Source organism: Danio rerio, chromosome 8 (genome assembly GCF_049306965.1).
Source record: "Danio rerio strain Tuebingen ecotype United States chromosome 8, GRCz12tu, whole genome shotgun sequence".
NCBI classification, from domain to species: domain Eukaryota; kingdom Metazoa; phylum Chordata; class Actinopteri; order Cypriniformes; family Danionidae; genus Danio; species Danio rerio.
This window is the reverse complement of record NC_133183.1, coordinates 30274071-30295000: the sequence shown is the minus strand read 5'-3', so window position 1 is coordinate 30295000 and position 20930 is coordinate 30274071. Positions and strand designations below refer to the sequence as shown.

Genomic DNA, 20930 nt, shown 5'->3' with positions numbered 1-20930 from the left:
ACCCTCACACAGGGCACTGGACCAGCGTCACTCCCATGGCCAACAAACGCTCAGGTACTCGAATTATTTTTTTTTAAGTATGTACATGTATGTGTGTGGATATTTATATACATAATAAATATGCACATTGCATGCACGTGTATTATGTAAATACAAACTTTTATTTTGTACATGATTACTCATGATTAAACATTAAATAGCACAAAAAGTACATACACATTATGTCATATGTCTCAAACTCAATTCCTGGAGGGCCTCAGCTCTGCACAGTTTTGCTCCAACCTTAATCAAAAAGAGCTGATCCAACTAATCGTGATGTGCTAAAGAGTCTTGAACACCTTCAATAGGTGTATATGGGATATATAAGGCATGCATGATATATTGGTGGCCATTTCGTAATCGGCCAATAAATGCTATTTTTAATGTTATCGTTCTTATGTCAAAATTAGGCCGATATCTTTAAGCCGATAAGTTGCATATAGACCTGCCTGCCTTGCGCATGCATGGGTTGTTCAAACTTGTCCAGGGCACCATAAAGGAGCTTACCTTTCATTGTTTATTCCATCAAAGTCTGTCCTTTCTTTGTGTGGTATTGATGTGCGTTAATAACTCAGTAAGTATTAAGTAACTATATCATAGTATATATGTTTGATTGTGTATTTTGGTTTAAATTACTTCATACAAAAAAATTTACATGTATAAACATAATAGCAGTGATGCGCACATACTTGTTGGGGCGTTTGTAATCGTGTTTGTTTGATTTTTTGTTATTATCAGCGTGTTGCTTGCCATGTAAGATTGTATTCAGTTTGATCTGCATATTTAAAATGATAACGAGTGCACATGATGGCTGTTATATTCAAAAGGGGAAAACAATAAATCACTGTATGAGTGCTTTCATGTTTAAATAATTTTCTGTTAAAAATGCATGAAGGTCATGTGATCATCAGGAAGAAAGCAGCATCTCATTGATTTCTCACAGGATGCGTTTTCTGTTCTCGCAATCTCCCGAGTTCTTCTGAAGTTACTTGGCAAGAACGGTCTCCACAAGAACGCAAGTCCGTTCTCTACATTCTTGGAATTGAGAAACAGCCTAGTAGTCTTGAACACCTTGATAAGTTGGATCAGCTGTGCTTGATTACGGTTGGAGCAAAACTGTGCAGAGCTGCGGCCCTCCAGGAGTTGAGTTTGACACCTATGTATTAAATGTGTAACGATTACATCAAAATTTACTTTCACTGTGAAAAAAAACAATAAAAAATTTTGTTGCATGTACATATCTCTACTTGTTTATTCAGATTAGATCAATTATATTTATATTGTGGCTGCTTTCATCTGAATTACAGGGGCTGGTGTGGCTTTGCTGAATGATCACATATATGTTGTTGGAGGGTTTGACGGCACAGCGCATCTGTCTTCAGTAGAGGTCTACAACATCCGCACAGACTACTGGACCACAGTGGCGAATATGACCACACCACGCTGCTACGTAGGGGCCACCGTCTTGAGGGGCCGACTTTATGCCATTGCAGGGTGAGCAGGGTTTCTGCAGATTTCTTCAAGTCAAATTTAAGACTTATTTTTAGACTTATTTAGATTTTAGCCAAGGATTTTTTTCTAATGGCCCGGTTAATTCTGTAAAGAGTTTTTCTATTAATAGAGAACTATGTAAAGGGATGTGCTGCATTGTTTTCTTTCCCTGATTGGGGAATTTAATTTGGAGAAATTACTGAAAAAATGTCTAACAGTTGTTGTAAAATGTATCTTTTTTGCGATTTAAAAAAAAAAAAAAATTAAGTATATTATTATTATTTTTTTAAGATTGATTATTGGGTAGCTTTACTTTGACATAGGAAAATAAGAGACTGGTTTAAAATGATTTAAAAACTACAACTAGGGCTGGGCCAATAAATGCATCTATTTTTACGCACATTTTGGATATGCGCATGACAAATCGGTTGATGAAAACAACAAGGTGCGCATTAATTTTAACCATGCGCATAAAAAACATATACGCTTAACTGAGTAGGATAAACTTTTTATTTAGTAAGAAAGATGCACAAACTATGATGGAAACACTTTTGCCGAACAAATTTCAGTATACGAATAAAAAAAGGTAATGTGATTATGTTATAAGAGATCATGTGATGATAAAAATGTGTGTGAAGGGACAAACCAGCAGCATGAGCACATCGTAAAACATCAGAAATGTTGTTTTGGTCATTCTAAAATGCCTTAACCGTTTCAGTATTCGTGTTATTATAGTATTGATTACCTCCAGAACTGTCAAGAGCATCTGCGCTCTGCGTCTCAAGCCTTCAAAAGCCACTTCATTTTTCATTGCGTGAAGACATTTGTCTTCTGAGGCACAAGTCATTTATTAAATAAGAAAAAGATTGACGCAGCTTCTCCTACCGCAGCAGATTCTGTTTTTACTGTTGATATTTGGCGCCAGTTAATCAGGAAGCGACGATTTTGTTCGCTTTGACTTGTTGGATGAAAACGCTGCTTTATTTGCATGTTTTTTATGCAATATTCCAGTTTTGCGCATAAAGTTAATTTGCATTTTTGGATGAAAACATAGCTAGTGTTGAGCTCTTTTTTTTACTCTAGATCTACTCTATATTGTTCAACAACGAGAATCTAAAAGATTGTTGATATTTTGAGTATTGAATTATCAGCCACCATTTAATGGACTTTCTTATTTTTGTGGCTTTAGTCATTGTTGGGGTACTATTTTTAAATCTGGAAGCATTTACAACTTAAATCGAAATATATATTGTTATCGTTCAATATGGAAAATAATTATTAGGGATGCTCCGATCGATCGGTACCGTCAGATAATCAGATCTCATGACTCGATCTGTATTCGCTAATCTGGCCGATCTCATGAACCGATCACAAGTGTTTGTTTACAAGTTTACAAGCAGAGGAAATATTAGAACTGAAATCTTTTTGCATAAATGAAAAGAAAGGTCTGTGTTTTCAACAATATTGCAAGTTCATTAAAACCTGGCCGGAAATTTTAGGGAAATAAAAAATGTAAAATAATTTTAGCTTGAATATTTGATATAACTTATGGTGATAAACTTATTGTAATAAACGTTTAAATAAAAGTGGTTTATAGGCCTATTTCCTTTTTAGTTAAGAAGTAATGGATTTTTAGGTGTGCATTTTAACTTCTTACGCATCAAATATGTGCTCTAAACTTAATTGAGACGTGATTGAGACATGATTATTCTTTCTTATTTTGCAATGTTTCCAAATTGCTTTGTTAAGGATTTTTCTTACAAATTTTTTTATCTGTTTTAGTGTAAATAATCTATTATTTTCAGTAAAGCTGATCAAGACATGCCCATACTAAATGGTGATAAGAGATATGTACTTTTATTTATATTTTTAAGTAAGACACTTAATGCCGAGTTCAGACTGCATGATTTTCAAAGTAGTCAAGTCACAGATGTTTTCACACTGCATGACTATCTGGGCTAGCGTTTTGTCTCTGCTTTGTTTACACTGCAAGATGGATTGGCGACAGGGGCTTTCACATTGCATGAATTTACAATAGGAAGAATCACTGACAACTTTGTCCAAACTACGTCTCACAGCCAAAAACATGCAGTATATCTTTTGTTATTAACTATATAACGAGAAAGAAGCCTTAAATGGGGTAGAAAATGTACATATTTGCTCACCTGGGTTTGAAGGGAAGTAGCAATTTCACCTCAACTTTCTTTTTTTAACTTTCTGTATAAAATGTCAAACAGACACAGGTGCTCTTGTCAAACCTTCACTAGGTTTTCCTCCATTTCTTGGGTCCTTGAGTGCTTTTAACTTCTCCCCCAACCTCCCGCTCGCCAACAGGTACACACAAACACACACAAGTGAATGCTGCTCTCTCATTGGCTTTAGGCGATCGCTGACGTTATTTTCAGTCAAAACTCATTTCACACGGCTTGATTTGAATCGCCGATAGCTCCAGATGTTTAGCACGCCAAATATCTCACAGGCATCGGCGATTCTCTCAGATCGCGTCTTTGATAGTTCATACTGTGTGATTGTCACTTACGTGCGCCACCACCGATTTGCCTGTGATTTCAGCCATTTGTCGGCGATTTTCTCAAAACATGTCGGCGAGTCAAAATCGGGGCTAAAATCATGCAGTCTGAACTAGGCATAAATCTCATACTTAGAGTAAAAATGTGTTTTCAGATCAGAATCAGTACTCTGTATTACAGTGACAAGGAATTTGTTACTCTGTATCCTGATTAGAGCATCCTTAATAATTATTGAGATTGCATTTTTGCCATACGCCGCCCAGCCCTACCTATAACACTGTTTCAGTGAAACAGAATTTTTTTTTTTAACTTTAAGACTTATTAAGACCCCGCAAACACCATGGGTAAGGTGTTAACTTGTCATGTTTTACAACTTTTTTTTAGGCTTAATCCCCTGCTTTATTGCCTCTCTGTTCTTTTTTTGCAGATATGATGGGAACTCACTGCTCAGCAGCATTGAATGTTACGACCCCGTGATTGACAGCTGGGAAGTGGTGACGTCAATGGCAACACAACGCTGTGACGCAGGCGTTTGTGTGCTCAGAGAAAAATAAGCTGAGGGAACCGTTCTGACAGACACTTTATAATGACTTCTGGATGCTGGAATTCATTGCTGGAGCATCAAATCCAGCTTTTTTATGACTTTTTGTTGCCATCTGAGATCTCAGTTCCTGTTTTTCCTTCTGAGGGAGAATAACGTTTCATGATACAGTCAACATGTGGGGTTCACCAACATGTTTTCGTCTTCATACAGAGTCTGTGATCTTTGGTTAAAATGTGAAATTCACTCAGTTGGATCCTCTAAAGTGCAATATGATAATCTACTGGTGTCAAAATGTCTCAGAGAAGAGACAGATATGTGTATGCCTTACTGCCCAAGTGACTGAATGCTTCCTGAAGGAGGGAATATTGCCGGATTCATCAGGATGTGAAAACAGCGGTGCTTTGTGTAATCTGTTTCAATCCTGTCTGTAACATCGGTCATCATCATCTGGTTGCTCGGCTCTTCTTATTAACTTGACCCTTTATCAGCGTGCCTGATGCACCAGGGATTTTTCCATCATCATGTATAGAAGCTTCAGAGATATCAAGAAGCCAGTGTGCTGGTGTTTTTAGTCGTGTGAAGCCGACTGCACGGGTGAATTTAGCTGTGCTTTCAGTGAAAACTTGTTTAATACTGGAAACTGACCCATTAATATGAATGAAAGGTGACTTGCATAGCCGATGTTCAGCAGTATATCATTGATGTGATATGCAGTTTTCACATTGTGACTACAATGATAAAGACAATAAAGGAAAAGTCTGTTTATCATGTTACAAAATAAACTTTGTGTCATCAGCAAAGATTTTTCAATAGGTCTTTAGTCGCTAAATATTGCCATAGTTATTGTTTTGTAAAACATTTGAAGACTCAAACTATTTGCAGTTTTCTTTTGTTGTTGTTGGCATATTTCCTTGTGAAAAATACTTTGGGACAGTATGTAAATAATGGGGGGGGGGGGACATCCGGGAGCACTGAGGTCAGTGGTTCATGCCTACACTTGTTTGTGCCCATAGACTGAACGCATCATATGCATGATGTCATCTTTCATGAAGCTGTTTTTGTGCTGATTTTAAAGATATTCTATAACGGAGTTGTGTAAATGAATGACAAAGGTCCAACATGTATATTGGAAATATACCCTCAATCTGACCTTTCAGCTACAGTTCATTTACAGAACTGTAATTATAGTTTGGACTTGATTATTGGAAATAATGTAATTGGACAGAATCGTAGATAAGTCATCAGTATTTTTGGGGTTTTCTCACACAAGTATGACTTAAAACGTTAACCTCAGGGGTTGTCTTGCTTGTTGATTGATAATAGAAGTACAATTGAGCTGATCTGCATGAACTAAACGACCCAAAAAAACGCTAAAAACTTTGATTTCATCTGCAAAAACATTGTCTACCAGATATAGTGATTATAAGGGCTTTGGTTGTTTCTTTGTTACTCTGTATAATTGTCGAGATGTTTTAGTGAAGTGAAAAACTCAAACAAAAGAAGTACCTGAAACACCACAGAAGAAAACTTTCCGAGGAAACCTCCCTTTCTCGTGAAGACGAAAAGAGGTGAATACTGAGGTTCTCGAATTACATACTATTTTCGTGTCAGGAAAGGGAAAAGGTGGAGACATGGCACAGCTATTTCGCTCTTGAGGACGGTTAAATGTCGCAACACTTTTAAATGTAAAGATAAGTGTTCAATTTCACCAATCGTAGGGCGAGGACGTTGCTGATGCTGCTACGGGCCAATCGCGAGTTCCAGCGGGCGGCGTGAACGCGCATGGGCATATATATACTGAACCGCGCACCTTTGGCCCCGCAATGCTGTGTTGGCGGAGACACGTTACGCGTCTACACTCAACGGAGCTCAAAACCGGTTTTTGGTGCTTTTCTACCAAACTTTAACTTTTCTGTAACACTTGTATCAAGAAAGAAGACAAAATGGTAAGTTTATTTCTATTGACTGAAATGTAACTAATAATATAGTTTAAGAATAAAAAGTAGCATTTGTGACTGCAGTCGCGTGGCTCTATGAAGCATCTTAAAGGCACAGCTCACTTGAAAGTAAAAATTCTGTTATTCACTCTCAGCTAACTTTTGCTCCTCCGTTAAACATGAATTTAGATTTTTGGCCTGAATGATAGTCTTCATACAGCCTAGATTTAAAATGTGACTGAAATTTTATCTTATCTTCAAGACATTGACGCTACAGAAATAACTAGTCACTTTATCAACTAACAGTTAACTTTATGTAAGAAGTGCCATCCTCCGATGTCTTGTATCTCTTCCGTGTCTTTTATTTCCATGTGAAATATTCGCTCAGGAAGTGTGGCTCTATTCTAGACGTTGAAAATAAATATTATAATCGTGTATGTATAACAATAGCGTTATTTGATCTAAAAGTCAAGCAGGGCGCGAGGAATTCTCGGAATCCCACCGCGGAGGCCATTCACGCGCGCTGTCCGGTGGGAGCGCGAGGCTGGGGGAGGGGGAGTCTGCTGACTTTTTTCTCTCCATTTGTACAGACTTTTAGCCCTCAAGCTTCTAAAAGCGACTAAAGTACTGTTACTTCTTTTTGGCGTGGCTTTGATGTTGGTAGCTAAAAACATATTCTCCTCTTCCTCCTGGGCCATAGTTCAGGTTACTGGCTCCTTCCTGTCGCCCATTTTGCGATAAAGCGCAAGATATCAGAGAGCACATACTGACTGACTGAGTCACTGTTATGCGGTTAAAGTGTTGCAAAAAAAAAAAAAACCGGTGGACATCTTTGCGAGGTTAGAGTTTTTACAGGACTTTTAGTTTTAAATTGATGGTTCACTCAATTTTAATTGCCCTCGCATATTCCATATAACGTAGACCCCCTCCTCAATTCTTTATAGAGCAAAAAAGGATTGGTGAGTGAAGCTTTCAAATAAAGCATAAGACTGGATTCACTGACAGTCACACGAGTTTGAAACATTCCTGAACCATTTTGTAAATTAGTGTGAACTTTAGGCTGAGGAAGTGAAATGCATTGCTCAAATTGTTTTATAAAAACCGAGCTTGCACTACTTTCAGGAAGTTCTTCATTGACTAGGTTATTTTTATTTTGGGGTAATCGGCTCGAAGAAAGATTCATTAACGCTAAATTTAAGAATCTTTTTCCAGGTGTTGTAGTGCCTTTTAGGCTACATCATGTGTACAAAGTCACAAAAATGTTTCGAATAATTCCCTTTCACATCTATCAGGAAAAAAAGTTCTCTACACATGCCAGTCCAGTAGATGGTGCTGTCGTTGTAAAGAAACACTCAGCTAAAATGCCATAGTTTTGTCAAATACTAAGTGCATAATTCACATCCACATGACATTTTTAATATTTGTGTCATTTAATTTAAACTGAGTCTCGAGTACCATTTTCAGAACTTTACACTTATGACAACATTTCAGAACTCTTGAGGCTTTAGACTGAAACACTTGTGTAAATGAATGGCCAAACTGCATAAAGCTCTTACTCTAAAACATTTTGTAAACAACACCCTTAGAATGAACTCAAGTAAAGTGATTATAATCACAGTTTTATCTATGGCTGAATGAGGAAGTAGGGATTTGATTACAGTTTTAGCTTCAAAGTCAACTTCCCACATTCAGCTGACTCTTTCAACTTGGCACTGGTCACATTTTTAAAACTTTACTTATTTACTTAATAGATTTCAAATTTGCAGTGCAATGAAAATTGGCCAGGCTAAAATTGTAGGCTGAAGACTAAAAGCACATTTTAGTTTGTGCAAACCTGGCATAAGGTAAGCTGAAATAAATAAAACTGGGGAAAATGAATCGAAATGTAGTGCAGTACAACCTCCAGATTTATTGGCATGCAGCCAGCAGAAAATTGGCAGCCATTTAAATCCCTTTTTTTCCCCTTTTTGTGTAGCGCGAGTGCATCTCCATCCACGTGGGACAGGCCGGAGTACAAATTGGCAATGCATGCTGGGAATTGTATTGCCTGGAGCATGGCATCCAGCCTGATGGCAACATGCCAAGTGATAAGACCATTGGTAAAAGTGATGATTCCTTCAACACTTTCTTCAGTGAGACCGGCTCTGGGAAGCATGTGCCGCGAGCGGTGTTTGTGGATCTGGAGCCTGCAGTCATTGGTGAGTGGAGTAACACTGAACCATTATAAAATAATATATAATCTTCTGCCATGTAGCTGCTCAGTTAATTACACCTAACATTTTCATCATTTGCACTAGCTTAAATTTAGTTGAATCGGCTAGCTTTAAATGCTTTTGCATCAAAAAGAGATTTATTGATACCTGTTGTTTCAGATGAGGTTAGATCCGGAACCTACAGGCAGTTGTTTCATCCGGAGCAGCTCATCTCTGGGAAGGAAGACGCAGCCAACAATTATGCCCGAGGCCATTACACTGTTGGAAAAGAGATTATTGATATGGTTCTGGAGCGTGTCCGCAAACTGGTATGAACTATAATGCAGAAATTCTAATTATGGATGTACTGATTAGACCATGAGATTCGGTTTATGAGCTACGTTTAGTTCATGCGAATGGTCCTTAAATAACTATCTTTTTATTTCCTACAAGGGTAATTTGGGTGTCAGATTTAAAATGCATGTTATGAAGCAATGTTACTCAAGTGTGCTTGAATTTAAATGTAAAATCAAGTCATGTTTACAGTTGTGGTTGGAAGATGGTTTTATTTATCAGTTTACTGCAACAGTTTACCCATTTAAAATGATAATTTACACTTCTCCTACATCTTAATGACTCCTCTTCTATGGAATTTTAAAGATTTGTTCGGGACAAAACCATTTTGGTTACACTAGACCTCTATGGGAAAAAAAAACTAGGTGCTATGCAAGGCAGAAGTCGTATAAACTTAAATAAAAAAGCTAATTATGCAAAATTGACTAATTTGTCTGTTCCCCTATCTGATTTAGACTGACCAGTGCACAGGTCTCCAAGGTTTCCTGATTTTCCACAGTTTTGGTGGTGGCACTGGCTCTGGTTTCACATCCCTGCTGATGGAGCGTCTCTCTGTCGACTATGGAAAGAAGTCCAAGCTGGAGTTTGCCATCTACCCCGCTCCTCAAGTCTCCACTGCTGTGGTCGAACCTTACAACTCTATCCTAACCACCCACACCACCTTGGAGCACTCTGACTGTGCTTTCATGGTGGATAACGAGGCCATCTACGATATCTGTCGCAGAAACCTCGACATTGAGCGACCAAGCTACACCAACCTCAACCGTCTCATTGGTCAGATCGTGTCCTCCATTACTGCTTCACTGCGCTTCGATGGGGCCCTGAACGTCGATCTGACTGAGTTCCAGACCAATTTGGTGCCCTATCCCAGAATCCACTTCCCTCTAGTCACATACTCTCCCATCATCTCTGCTGAGAAGGCCTACCACGAGCAGCTGTCTGTGTCTGAGATCACCAGCGCCTGCTTTGAGCCTTCCAATCAGATGGTGAAGTGTGATCCTCGCCATGGCAAGTACATGGCCTGCTGTATGCTGTATCGTGGTGATGTCGTACCCAAAGATGTGAATGCTGCCATTGCCAACATTAAGACCAAACGCTCCATTCAGTTTGTGGACTGGTGTCCAACTGGATTCAAGGTGGGAGAAATTGACAAATCATTTTACAATTTGATTTCATCAAACTTCATTTAAATTAACAGCATCTCCACCTCTTTCTCAACAGGTCGGCATCAACTACCAGCCACCAACTGTGGTTCCTGGTGGAGACTTGGCCAAGGTACAGAGAGCCGTGTGCATGTTGAGCAACACCACGGCTATTGCTGAGGCCTGGGCTCGTCTGGACCACAAGTTCGATCTGATGTATGCCAAGCGCGCCTTTGTACACTGGTATGTTGGTGAAGGTATGGAAGAAGGAGAGTTCTCTGAGGCCAGAGAGGATCTTGCCGCACTGGAGAAAGATTACGAGGAGGTTGGCGCAGACTCTACGGAGGATGGAGAGGAAGGAGAGGAGTATTAAAGATGCTTCAAAAAGCTGATCTGAGACCAGTTTTAAACCCTGGCCAGGAGTCAGAAGAGAAACTGGTCCAACTCCAGCACTTCTAATTAGTGTTTACCTCTCCATTGCCAAGCTGCCTTATGAATCCCAGTAATGGGAAACAATGCCCTGGTGTGTGTGATTTATACATGTTCTGTTGTGTCCGGTTTCATTCTTTTTCTATACCACTTTTCTGTCTGAGTTCAAAGAAACTGTTGCCAAAGGCATTTTCTGTCTGTGAAAGCACTTTGTTTTGTAAGCTGTCTTTGTCTCTCACACATGGTGTAAGTGATCAATGCAGTTTCAGAATAAATTGTCAAATGTGCCTATTGATTTGTTTGTGTATTGATTCCATAAAGGAAAGCCATTTGTTTAATGTCAAAAATAGGCATGCGACGCCTTTGACAGTTCATGACTATATCAATAATTGAATTGTGAACTGATTTTAGTGGGCTAGTAAAAATATTTGCTAAAAGCTGAGCAAAACAAATGGATTGATGGGCCTTCTGTTCAGTCTATGAAAACCGAATGAATCCCTCTCTTTGTTTCTCGTAAATTATTTGTAATTAAATGTATATAAATTGTTTATTTAGAGCTTTTCCTAGCACTCAAAGCACTTTGCACATTTGAAGGGGGAAATCCTAACCATCACCACCACATTATAAAGTATAGGGGGAGTTGCACTGAAAGCCCAAATCAAAGGTTAACAACATTAATTCCTATACAAGTGGCGATTCTCAAACATTTCAGTACAATAAGTCAGTGGTTCTGAAAAGGAGATTGGTGATTTCCAAAATCAAATACATTTTTATTAAACTATTAGAATAACTATGTTTGAAGCATAACCCACAGCAGATAAAAAGTTGTTTTTAATAGTAAAAAAACAACATGCAAATGAAAAGCCGTCAGCCTTTAAATTCTAATTGTTTTTATAGGTTTAGAGTGTTTACATTAGATTAACACAGCAGCAATAGTGTCAGCTGCAGCAGATTGATTTTGCAGCACCAGGTTAAACTTTGACACCTTTATGGCAACATTACAAATAAATACAGGCCATAACTAAACAAGGAGAACGATCTCTGAGTGGTAGTCTCCAAAATGAAACCAAGACTTGTGCTGAAAACATTGTGCCCACCAGTCCCTTTATTTGAGGTTAATATTAAATAAAACCAATTAATAAATGACTAAAAATGATATGGCTGTTAGACTGTTGCACGTGTTTTGTGTTGTCAATTTTCTTGTGTTTATATGGGCTTGTTGTGTGCACAACGTTTGTATATTTATAACCACCTTGAAGGAATTTAGGAGTCGTGAGTTACTGGCATTGTTATTTTAGGGGTTGCCAACTGAAAAGTTTGGGAACCCCTGTAATAAGTTACAAAGGATGCTGTTTTATTTTTGTATTTGAGCTTTTTATAACTCCATCAGAACAAATCACTTTAATGTTTGAGTTGACATGCAGCTTGCACAGAAAGTCCAGAACAACTTTAAGTAGCATTCAAACTGAGTAAAGTTATTTTTATTCAACCCAGAATTGTGTAATTATAGTTTCCACCAGCAGAGGCTCAGTTAATTCTCAAGAATTTGCTGCTATTGGCTGAAGCCATGTTACTACCTCTGGCAACAAGCTTTACATTCCCTTTAGCATAAAACCAAAATGAAGAGGACAATGTTATGATTATTTTAATAGTTTGGCAGGAAAAGCTTTAGAAAATGTTTTTACAGGCCAGTTTCAAAATGCACAACTTTAAATTATACACATGTTGTTTGTGTGACAAGGAACATGCTGGATTTTAGTAATCACAGCATATTATTAATCATAAATGATTGTAGTGCCTGAATGGAATCAAATTTATATTGTATTTATAATTATTATTATTTAGATTTTGCAGATAAGACATTAAAGATATGACAAGATATCTAGGGTAGTGAGAGGAGAGCGGGATTGGCAAAAGATCAAACTCCTTGCCACTTGCCATGGGCTTAGCTGTTATACATATCTATGATTAAGCACAGGGCTTTCTTTTTTTCTTCTTTTTCTGCACTATTTAATTTTTTTAATGCATAAACAATTAATGCAAGTCAAATTTTGTCATATAGCTTTTGTGAAAATAAGGTCACATTGCTCTATAGTCACTCAACATGTTTTAGTTACTGTACAATATTCAAACGAATAATTAATCTAAATAAATTGTACTGTATTTTAGATTAATGGCAATGTAAACAAATTTTAATTTATAAGATTTGAAGCAGTGCTGCAATCCTTAGAGTAATGTTGAGTGACCTTTGTTCTAAATAAGACAATTTTTGTTTTATTATACAATATATTTCAATTTATTATAAATATATAAGAAAATCCAAACAAACTATTTTAATCGTGGCAAATAAGTGAGGCTGACATAGCTGCCTTTATTTCTTAACACAAAAGTAGAGCGCTATTGACGGCGGTTAACTTCAACGCCCCTTTACAATTCGTCCCGACTCTCTATACGTGGAGTTTGTCCAATCAGTAGTCGCAGTGAGTCTATTTAAAGAAGAAGTCCCGGTCGCTAGCAGCTGTCACCTGAAGGTATCCGTGCGCGGAGGTAAACACAAGGGCGGAGCAATGCGGCTGACGAATTAGTTGGTGGCCAACGTGTATGTAAAGATGCTCTGAACTCATAAAGTTTCAAAATTAGCCGTGCGCAAACAAGAGTGAAGTTTTCACGTAGACTTACAAGTCAAGAGTGCATTTTAACTAGAAAAATACGTGTTAGTCATAGGTGTTTGCAATTACCGTTTGGGTCTATTTGTACTTTAGCTGGCACATGGAACAAACTACACAAAAGTGGATTTCCACGAAAATTAAAGAGGATTTTAAACAGCGGAGTCTTTTATTTTAAGAGTTGTTGCAGAGTAATCTACAAAAAACTGTACGTTCATCTAAATAGGAGGCGATTTTGAGGAGTGTGTTTAGTTTGTTTCGAGTTTGAATGGCGCGTGCAATAGATGACAAAGAATGGCAACGTTTTTTCTAAGAGTACTGTTTGTTTGCGCGTCAGAAAGAGAAACGGTATAAAATTGGCCGCAACAAGCGGTAAATATTACCTTTGCTTTGTCCTTTTAACACGTTTGTTCTAAGCTACAAATGAGTGAACATGCTGACTTCGTCTCTAGATTTTTGAGCGGATGTGGTCTCAGCCTAAGAGCAGTCACGTCACGGTGAGTGTGTGTATGTGCGCGTGTGTGTGTTGATTGTTCGTGTTGTTCGAGTGTTGCCGGACTCGGGGAGTAACGAACGGACAGACCGTGTTGCGGATCCCAGGAAGTTCTGTCTCAGCTTTGCCGAGCGACTCGATTCTGCTCCGGAACCGGACCTGCAGGATGACCCAGCAGGGCCCGGCCGAGTTTACCCCACCGCCGGAGTGCCCGGTGTTCGAGCCCAGTTGGGAGGAATTTAAAGACCCGTTTGCGTTTATCAATAAAATCCGACCTATCGCCGAGAAAACCGGGATCTGCAAGGTTCGACCGCCTCCGGTGAGTGCTGTCCGGACCGTCTGAGGCGGACCGGCTGAACCGGGCCGGATCTGCGGAGTGATTTTGAGTTCGGTTTAAAGGGAAATGTCTCAACATGGCGGCGCAGTGACAGCACTGCCGAACCGCTTTGTGTTCAGCTATAGGCATCAGATCTGTTGCATTTCGAAAGCTCTACTATCTTAATGCTCGACCTGCCGGTCCGCATGACCCCAAATTCTGACCCACAAGCGCCATAACTTCGGCCAGGACTCGTAAACGTCGCGGATGTGCGAATATTACACAGGAGAATGTGTCTTTTCAGCCGCTGTGCATGTAGTTTACGGCCTGGTTCGGTTCTAGTGCAGGATTAAACGTCACGTTTACTTGCAGTTCACTTTGTTGATCGTTAATTGCTGATTTAGAGTATACGTTAATGTGTCTTTATATTGTATAGAATATTAGCGCGTGCATTGTTAATTTCTCCATCAAAGTGAACCATCATCGTTTACCTCATCATTTGATTAAAATGGATTCCTTGTACTTTTAAAGAGAATCTAATGCCTTTAGACAATAGGAAAAATAATAATCATAGTAAGAGATGCACGCCAACGCGGAAATAAACATGTCCTTTCATTTTCACCTAAGCACATTAACTTTCTTCATGAATTAACGTTAATAGTATCTGTTTTTTTAGTTATTGCCCATGTGTAACGTACCAATAATGTAATCAACCATTTTATGGTGACTTATTTCTATATACATATGTTGAGTTCTGGTCAGTGGCTGTGTGCGGATTAGATTAATGTAATCAAATAATTATCGTTTATATTCAGCCCCTAGCTATAGTTATAGCTAGGGGCTGAATTATAGCTCATAATAACGACATGATCCGGATCAGACCAGTATTAATCTGAATCCGGACCCTTCTAAACCAGTCTGAAGGCTTTTAGTGGCGTTTGTTTTTATCGGTTATGTTAGTGAGCATTTGACAACCCAAATGATTCAAACATTATATTTTATATTTTTTTAATTATATTTTGAAGATGGTTTTGTGGGCTATGTTTGATTATACGAATATGCAAGTTATTTGTATTTCCGTAACGTTACATGTATATTTAAACCATTATTTTGGTCTTGATTTTATTTAAAATAATTTTATTCAGATTAGCTTGAGCTGTTCCACCAGTAACACGCCTCCTCTTCTGGACCAGACTCGCTGGTTCTGTTAGTGGCTCCGGGTTTGATGTGAATTCGGGTTCGTGTATTAATCTATTAAACTCGTAGCTACGTGACGCGATTCACGCATGAGGTCGCGGATGCGAGAAAGCACAATTACGATTAACAGGCGATGATTAACTGCTAAAATCTGTCAGGCATCATTATAGACCGAAAGCTTCGCTTTAGTGACGGTGTTTGTGGCCATCAAGTAATATTAGGTTTAAAGCTAAAAATGTTTTTTTCCCCCAAATGTCTTATTGCTTCCCTTTATCGACTAATACACGCGTAGGTTCCTGAGACGTTTTAAATCGTTTAGACCGGATTAAGTGCCCCGTTGGCTCGGTTCGGCCTATAATCTGGTCCCGAACCCTATGGATAGAAGGATGAAGTCCTGGGGCCGGGTGCGTCCTCCATGTTGCGAGCTTTGGAGTGAATGAACCATCTGGCCATTTTGTGCCTTTCTGTAACTATGCTGCCTGAACAGCAAACAAGGAAATGCTGTATTAAATTGATTTGATATGCATCTAATTTACCTTTATTTCATAGATTACGTGTAACTGAGGTAAAAGGTGCAGGTTATGGTGCAAATTGTTCTTAAAATGGGAAGCAATCTGTGTACATGTAGCCACTGAAATCCATGTACAGTGGTTTAATGTAGACTCCAGCCATTTTGTGTTATGAGGAAAGAAATCTAGCAATATGTTGAGTGAAACCTTGGAGTATTTTGTTCCAAGCGCTTATTAGATAATTGCATTGTTATTATTATGTGGAATACCAAAATATTCTGTTTCAATTCACTGAGGTAAAATATGTGGTTTCGCAGCTCAGTTTTATTGTAAAGATTGCACCATGAGGTCTCTTTTGTTGTGTATGAAAGGGTATTGCTTTATTGATCCCAAGAGGGAAATGTCTGCTTTTAGTAATCAAACTGTTAATTACATTGTATGTATCTGGAGATATGATTGGTTGTGTGTTGCTGTTTTTCTGAGGGCTGTGGGAAGCATGTGGCTGTGGAAGGCTGGAGACAAAGAAAGCATGTTAAACTTGGACCAAGATGGTTTATAAAGGGGTCTGAGCTTAACAAAGCCACAGTTCCACCGTTTAGCCATCTACAGCAGATTTGCGTGTCAGTGAACTTGAGTTTTTTTCTAAGCTCACTTTTAGACACAGTGTAGCGCATATACACATTCACAAGTTTGTAGACCACAAACCACAGAGCATCAGTCACATTTGAACAGAGTTTTCATCAAGGACTTCTTTTTTTATTAATTTGTGAATGCAAAGAGAAAAATAGAAGCTGTGAAATGGTCTCAATCTACTCAAACACTTCAGGCAGTTGCAGTGATGTTTGTGTAGATATTGTGTGTCTGTTTATCAGGGTCCACTACCATTAGTATTAATGTCTTATCTGTGAACATGAAGAACTGTTAGCCCCTAATCAAAAACTCCATGTTTTATCTGCATGTAAACCCATTTTTGACGCTTTCAGAAATTTCCAAAGCTCAATAAATTCAGAAAATTATCTCTGTTATAAAAGCCTCTTGTTTTAGCCATTTTTTGTTTCTGACCTCAGTAGAAATGAGGCTCAGCTCAAGGACACTTCGTGGAGGTTTAATTTGCTGTGGATTGGAAAGAAGTATTTGTGTTCATGTGAATATTACACCCTAACTAAATGCATGTATGGAAAAAAGTAATTTGCATAGGACCATATAACTGGTTCCTACTGAATGTCGCAGCTCGAAACTGCAATAATTTCATAGCAAAATAAGATAAATTAAGTTTAATCATTGTATGTTTACTTTGTATGTTCAGGACTGGCAGCCCCCATTCGCATGTGACGTCGACAGACTTCATTTTACTCCACGGATCCAGAGGCTAAATGAGCTAGAGGTAACAACACAATTTTGCTTTTAAGCTAAAACAATGTCCCACCATATTCATGAGGACCAAATATTTCACACAGTCCTCACAATTGTGGGGTGGCACAGTGGGTAGCGCTGTTGCCTCATAACGAAAAGGTCACTGGTTCGAGCTGAGGCAGCTAGCATTTCTGTGTGGAGTTTGCATGTTCTCCCTGTGTTTGCGTGGGTTTCCTCCGGGTGCTCCGGTTGCCCCCACAAGTCCAAAGATATGTGCTATAGGTGAGTTGGCTAAGCTAAATTGTCCGTAGTGTATGTGTGTATGTTCTGGTCCTCCAGGTTGGGCATTGAGCATCGTGCTAATGACCCACCTCATAAAAATTTGATGTTTTGAAACACCAATATGGTGTTGCCAAATATCAGCTTGGATATAAACGCCTTGGGAATAATTAAGTATCCTCACAATTGTAGCTAAAAGCTAACATGCGAGGTCATCTGAAGTGCTCCTCACTGTTTGAAGCACTCATAAATCTGCCAAATCATCAATCAACTGATATCAACAGGTTTTGTCACAGGGCCTAGTTTAGGGTCAGGGTTTAACAAATATCATCACTAGGTAGAAAAACCAGATGTCCTCATGAATAGTGAAACCGGAGGGTGCATGTTTGTGCATCGTAAGGTCAGCGGTCACTGTCTTGTCAGCAGAATTTGGGTCTTTTGAGATGTCTAATATTAAATTAACACATCTCAGAGATGTTTAATAATTAACACATCCCATTCACAATGTTGCTGATTCTTATTTTCTGTCTTTATTGCCGCATCACCCCCCTCCCCCTCTTTCTCATAGGCTCAAACCAGAGTCAAACTCAACTTCTTGGATCAGATCGCCAAATTTTGGGATCTACAAGGATGCACGCTCAAAATTCCCCACGTGGAGAGGAAAATCCTCGATTTGTACCAGCTCAACAAAGTGAGCGACACTTACAGTCAGGTTTCAATGACAGACTGTACAAGTTGTGAGCCATTATGATTGCCAAAACCTGTTAACACATCTTTGTATGTGTCATTCATGTAACAGATGGACTCTTTATAGTTGATCAAAAGAAACAAAAGCATTGATGAATGTTTGTTATCTTTCTGTAATGAACTCCAACACTCTTTCTCAATCTGCCAGTTGGTTGCAGATGAGGGTGGGTTCGATTTAGTTTGTAGAGAGAGGAGATGGACCAAGATCGCCATGACGATGGGTTTTGCCCCAGGCAAAGCTGTGGGCTCCCACCTGAGAGCCCATTACGAGAGGATCCTGTACCCGTACAACCTCTTTCAGTCTGGGACAAATCTGCTGGTGAGTTTAACATGTAGATGTATCAGATCTATATATCACACACTTTACATAAAGCTTTCATGCAGGAATTCACAGCATGTGTATGGGCAGATTTTTGGGGGGTTGGAGATTGGTTACAGCTGGTCTCCAGTGTTAGAGCTGTGCCTCCGGGGTTAGCTGTATTAGGTCTCATTGAGCACACTGTGGTTTCTGCAGAATGGTATTAAGTGTTTTATCAACTGTCCATGTTTGTTTTCAGTTGTGTTACTGCTGTTTGTGCCACAGCCAGATGTGGTTATAAATGACTTGACATGGTGTAAAGATGAGTTTTAATCAACCTGATCACAAATGGATGAGGCTAAAGACAGGTGTGAACAGGATCTAAAATGTTTTAAACATTTGTGTTTTCAACTACCTACTGAGGTAGCTGAAAACACATTCATGATTGCTTTCATAGTGTAAACACTCATGTGGCTAAATGCTTTCACGCAACCACAAAAGACCTCCTACTTTCTGCCTACTGACCTATTTCTAATTGCATTATGAATCATTCAAGCGTACAAGAGAGACGAGATTGAAACTCTGGCAGTAAGCTTGTATGGTTATTATACAGCAAACAATTAGAAAGTTTCCCAGGTTAGTTTTAAATGGAAAGCCAATACAGTATTCTGACCATAGATCTTCTTCACAAAGAAACAGAAAAGGGATTGGAAAGGGACAAAATATATGGATTAAATCACCAATGCCAATGGGAATGCATTTCCTTTATCTACTTATGAGCCGATAAGCCAAACGCATCTTAATGCTTGGTGTAAACCGGGCTCTTTTGTCTTAAGAGAATATATATTATCACTATCATTTAACAAAACCACATAGGACGTTTTGAAGAGCTCGAACACTTGTGGTTCAATTACAGTGTTTTAGTCATTGTAAGTTTCTCCATTTTGAGGATAGGAGAATCTATCGATAGGATAAATATGAATGTCTGTATATACTTTTATATAAATCTAAAATATATAATGAGGATTTGAAAGCATTTAATAAATATATAAATAAAATAAAGTGTTTTATAAATGATTTGTTTCAATCTTAATGTATTTTTTTTATCTAAGGTTTTTAAGGAGCTTTTAAATACAAAAGTATTTTGGAGCGTAACAATTTTTTTTCTCTTATTGACTAAATGTGTGATATCTCGGTTCGGGATATCAGTGACCTCTGACCCGGAGGTCACTGGAAATTTCTCTGTAATGTTCGATGCTCTTTTCTACATCAGGCTCCTGAATTTGCAGTCAAACTGACAGGTTTTGGGGAGCCTCCTGTGCTGGAGGAGGTATGTGTCGACTTTCCCCATCTTCCAATTTGACAATTTAAATCTGAACAGGATATGATGTTGTTACAAAACCTGTGGCGATGAAAGCTTTCAGTAGTTTTTCAAATGTGCTCCAGCTCTCCAAAGATCGTTATATGAATTTATGCTAATAAATAATGTATAACCTGCCACTATCTTACGCTGTAGATCTTCCTCTTTCTTTATCACTTTGTTGTGTTTGATTCGTAAACACAAACTTTTGCTTCTTTAGGTTGTGCGTGCATGTGTGTTTATTAATTTCTTTTTCCAAACCCATTTGGGGGACAAATGGGCATGAGCTTGTGTTTTTTTGACAGACAGCTTTCAACTGGTCCTGACCCCCTGCCAAACCCCCAGCTATCTTCCCGAGGCACTGTTGCTTTCATTCTCCTCCTCCTACTCTCGCCTTTGTTTTCACTTGCTGCTCTTTCTGTGTTTTTGTCTTTTTTTGACTTCTGCCGCATCCTCTCCTCGCCCCTCCCCCGTCCCACTCCTTCTCAAACCACAGAGACTGTGACCTGCTTTCTGTTCACACTAATCTCTTTACACCTCCAGCTGTTCTCTCTTCTCCTGCTATCCCCAGTCTATACGCTAATCTGTAATCTGATAGTTGTAGCATAACTAGGAATCAGAAAAGATATTTTCTGCATGCACTCACAGACGTAACACACTTAATAGCCGGGCTAACAGGTTATTCACGTGTTAGCACTGATCATCTGTAGGGTGGAGGGAAACTATGGTGGTTTAGAAGGATATTGGGAAGTTTCACAATTTCCTGTCTGAAGAACCCTGAGGTGACCTTCAAATGACCTTTGAGTCATCATTGAATTTAAAATGTAGTTGATCTGGATTAAAAACATGCCTAATTTATCATTAAATTATAATGTAAGAAAAGGTTCTTGTGATAGTTCTTCATGTTGTTCTACACCTGTATGGCTGGATTTTAGTGATCTGCGGTCAGTCGAGTTGAGATGTGTTGCTGTTTGGGATAGTTCAGCCAAAAATGGAAATCGACTCACTATTTACTCGCCCTCAAGTGGTTCCAACCTTTACGAGTTTCTTTTTCTG

General features: G+C 38.8%; 3 protein-coding genes across 12 annotated transcripts in view; all 3 read left to right on the top strand.

The window, feature by feature from the left end:
• The window catches only part of klhl12 (kelch-like family member 12), a 22955-nt gene extending 17571 nt beyond the window's left edge, over positions 1-5384 (top strand). For both annotated transcript variants that reach the window (XR_012383700.1, NM_001007328.1), the window contains 3 exon segments: positions 1-54; positions 1347-1533; positions 4486-5384. The exon segment at positions 1-54 is cut by the window's left edge and continues 45 nt beyond it. Coding sequence is in view for 1 of the 2 variants with exons in the window: in NM_001007328.1 (NP_001007329.1) it covers positions 1-54; positions 1347-1533; positions 4486-4612 (368 nt within the window). In the remaining variant the exon portion in view is untranslated.
• A 1051-nt stretch (positions 5385-6435) lies between these two features.
• tuba5 (tubulin alpha 5) lies at positions 6436-10943 on the top strand. Its single transcript, NM_212772.1, is given in 5 exon segments — positions 6436-6548; positions 8515-8737; positions 8912-9060; positions 9541-10221; positions 10307-10943. Coding segments are annotated over 5 exon segments (1350 nt in total). The 5' UTR covers positions 6436-6545; the 3' UTR covers positions 10601-10943.
• Positions 10944-13172: 2229 nt separating this feature from the next.
• kdm5bb (lysine demethylase 5Bb) overlaps positions 13173-20930 on the top strand; it is a 36584-nt gene continuing 28826 nt past the window's right edge. For 2 of the 9 annotated variants that reach the window (XM_009303989.4, XM_005167024.5), the window contains exons 1-5: positions 13851-14134; positions 17144-17221; positions 18038-18160; positions 18365-18535; positions 19788-19844. In XM_009303989.4, the coding sequence (XP_009302264.1) occupies positions 13982-14134; positions 17144-17221; positions 18038-18160; positions 18365-18535; positions 19788-19844 (582 nt within the window). In that variant the 5' untranslated portion in view covers positions 13851-13981. Of the gene's footprint in view, positions 16458-17143; positions 17222-18037; positions 18161-18364; positions 18536-19787; positions 19845-20930 lie in introns of all 9 variants that reach the window. The other 7 variants (XM_073909307.1, XM_073909310.1, XM_073909309.1 and 4 more) reach the window with 7 other exon arrangements.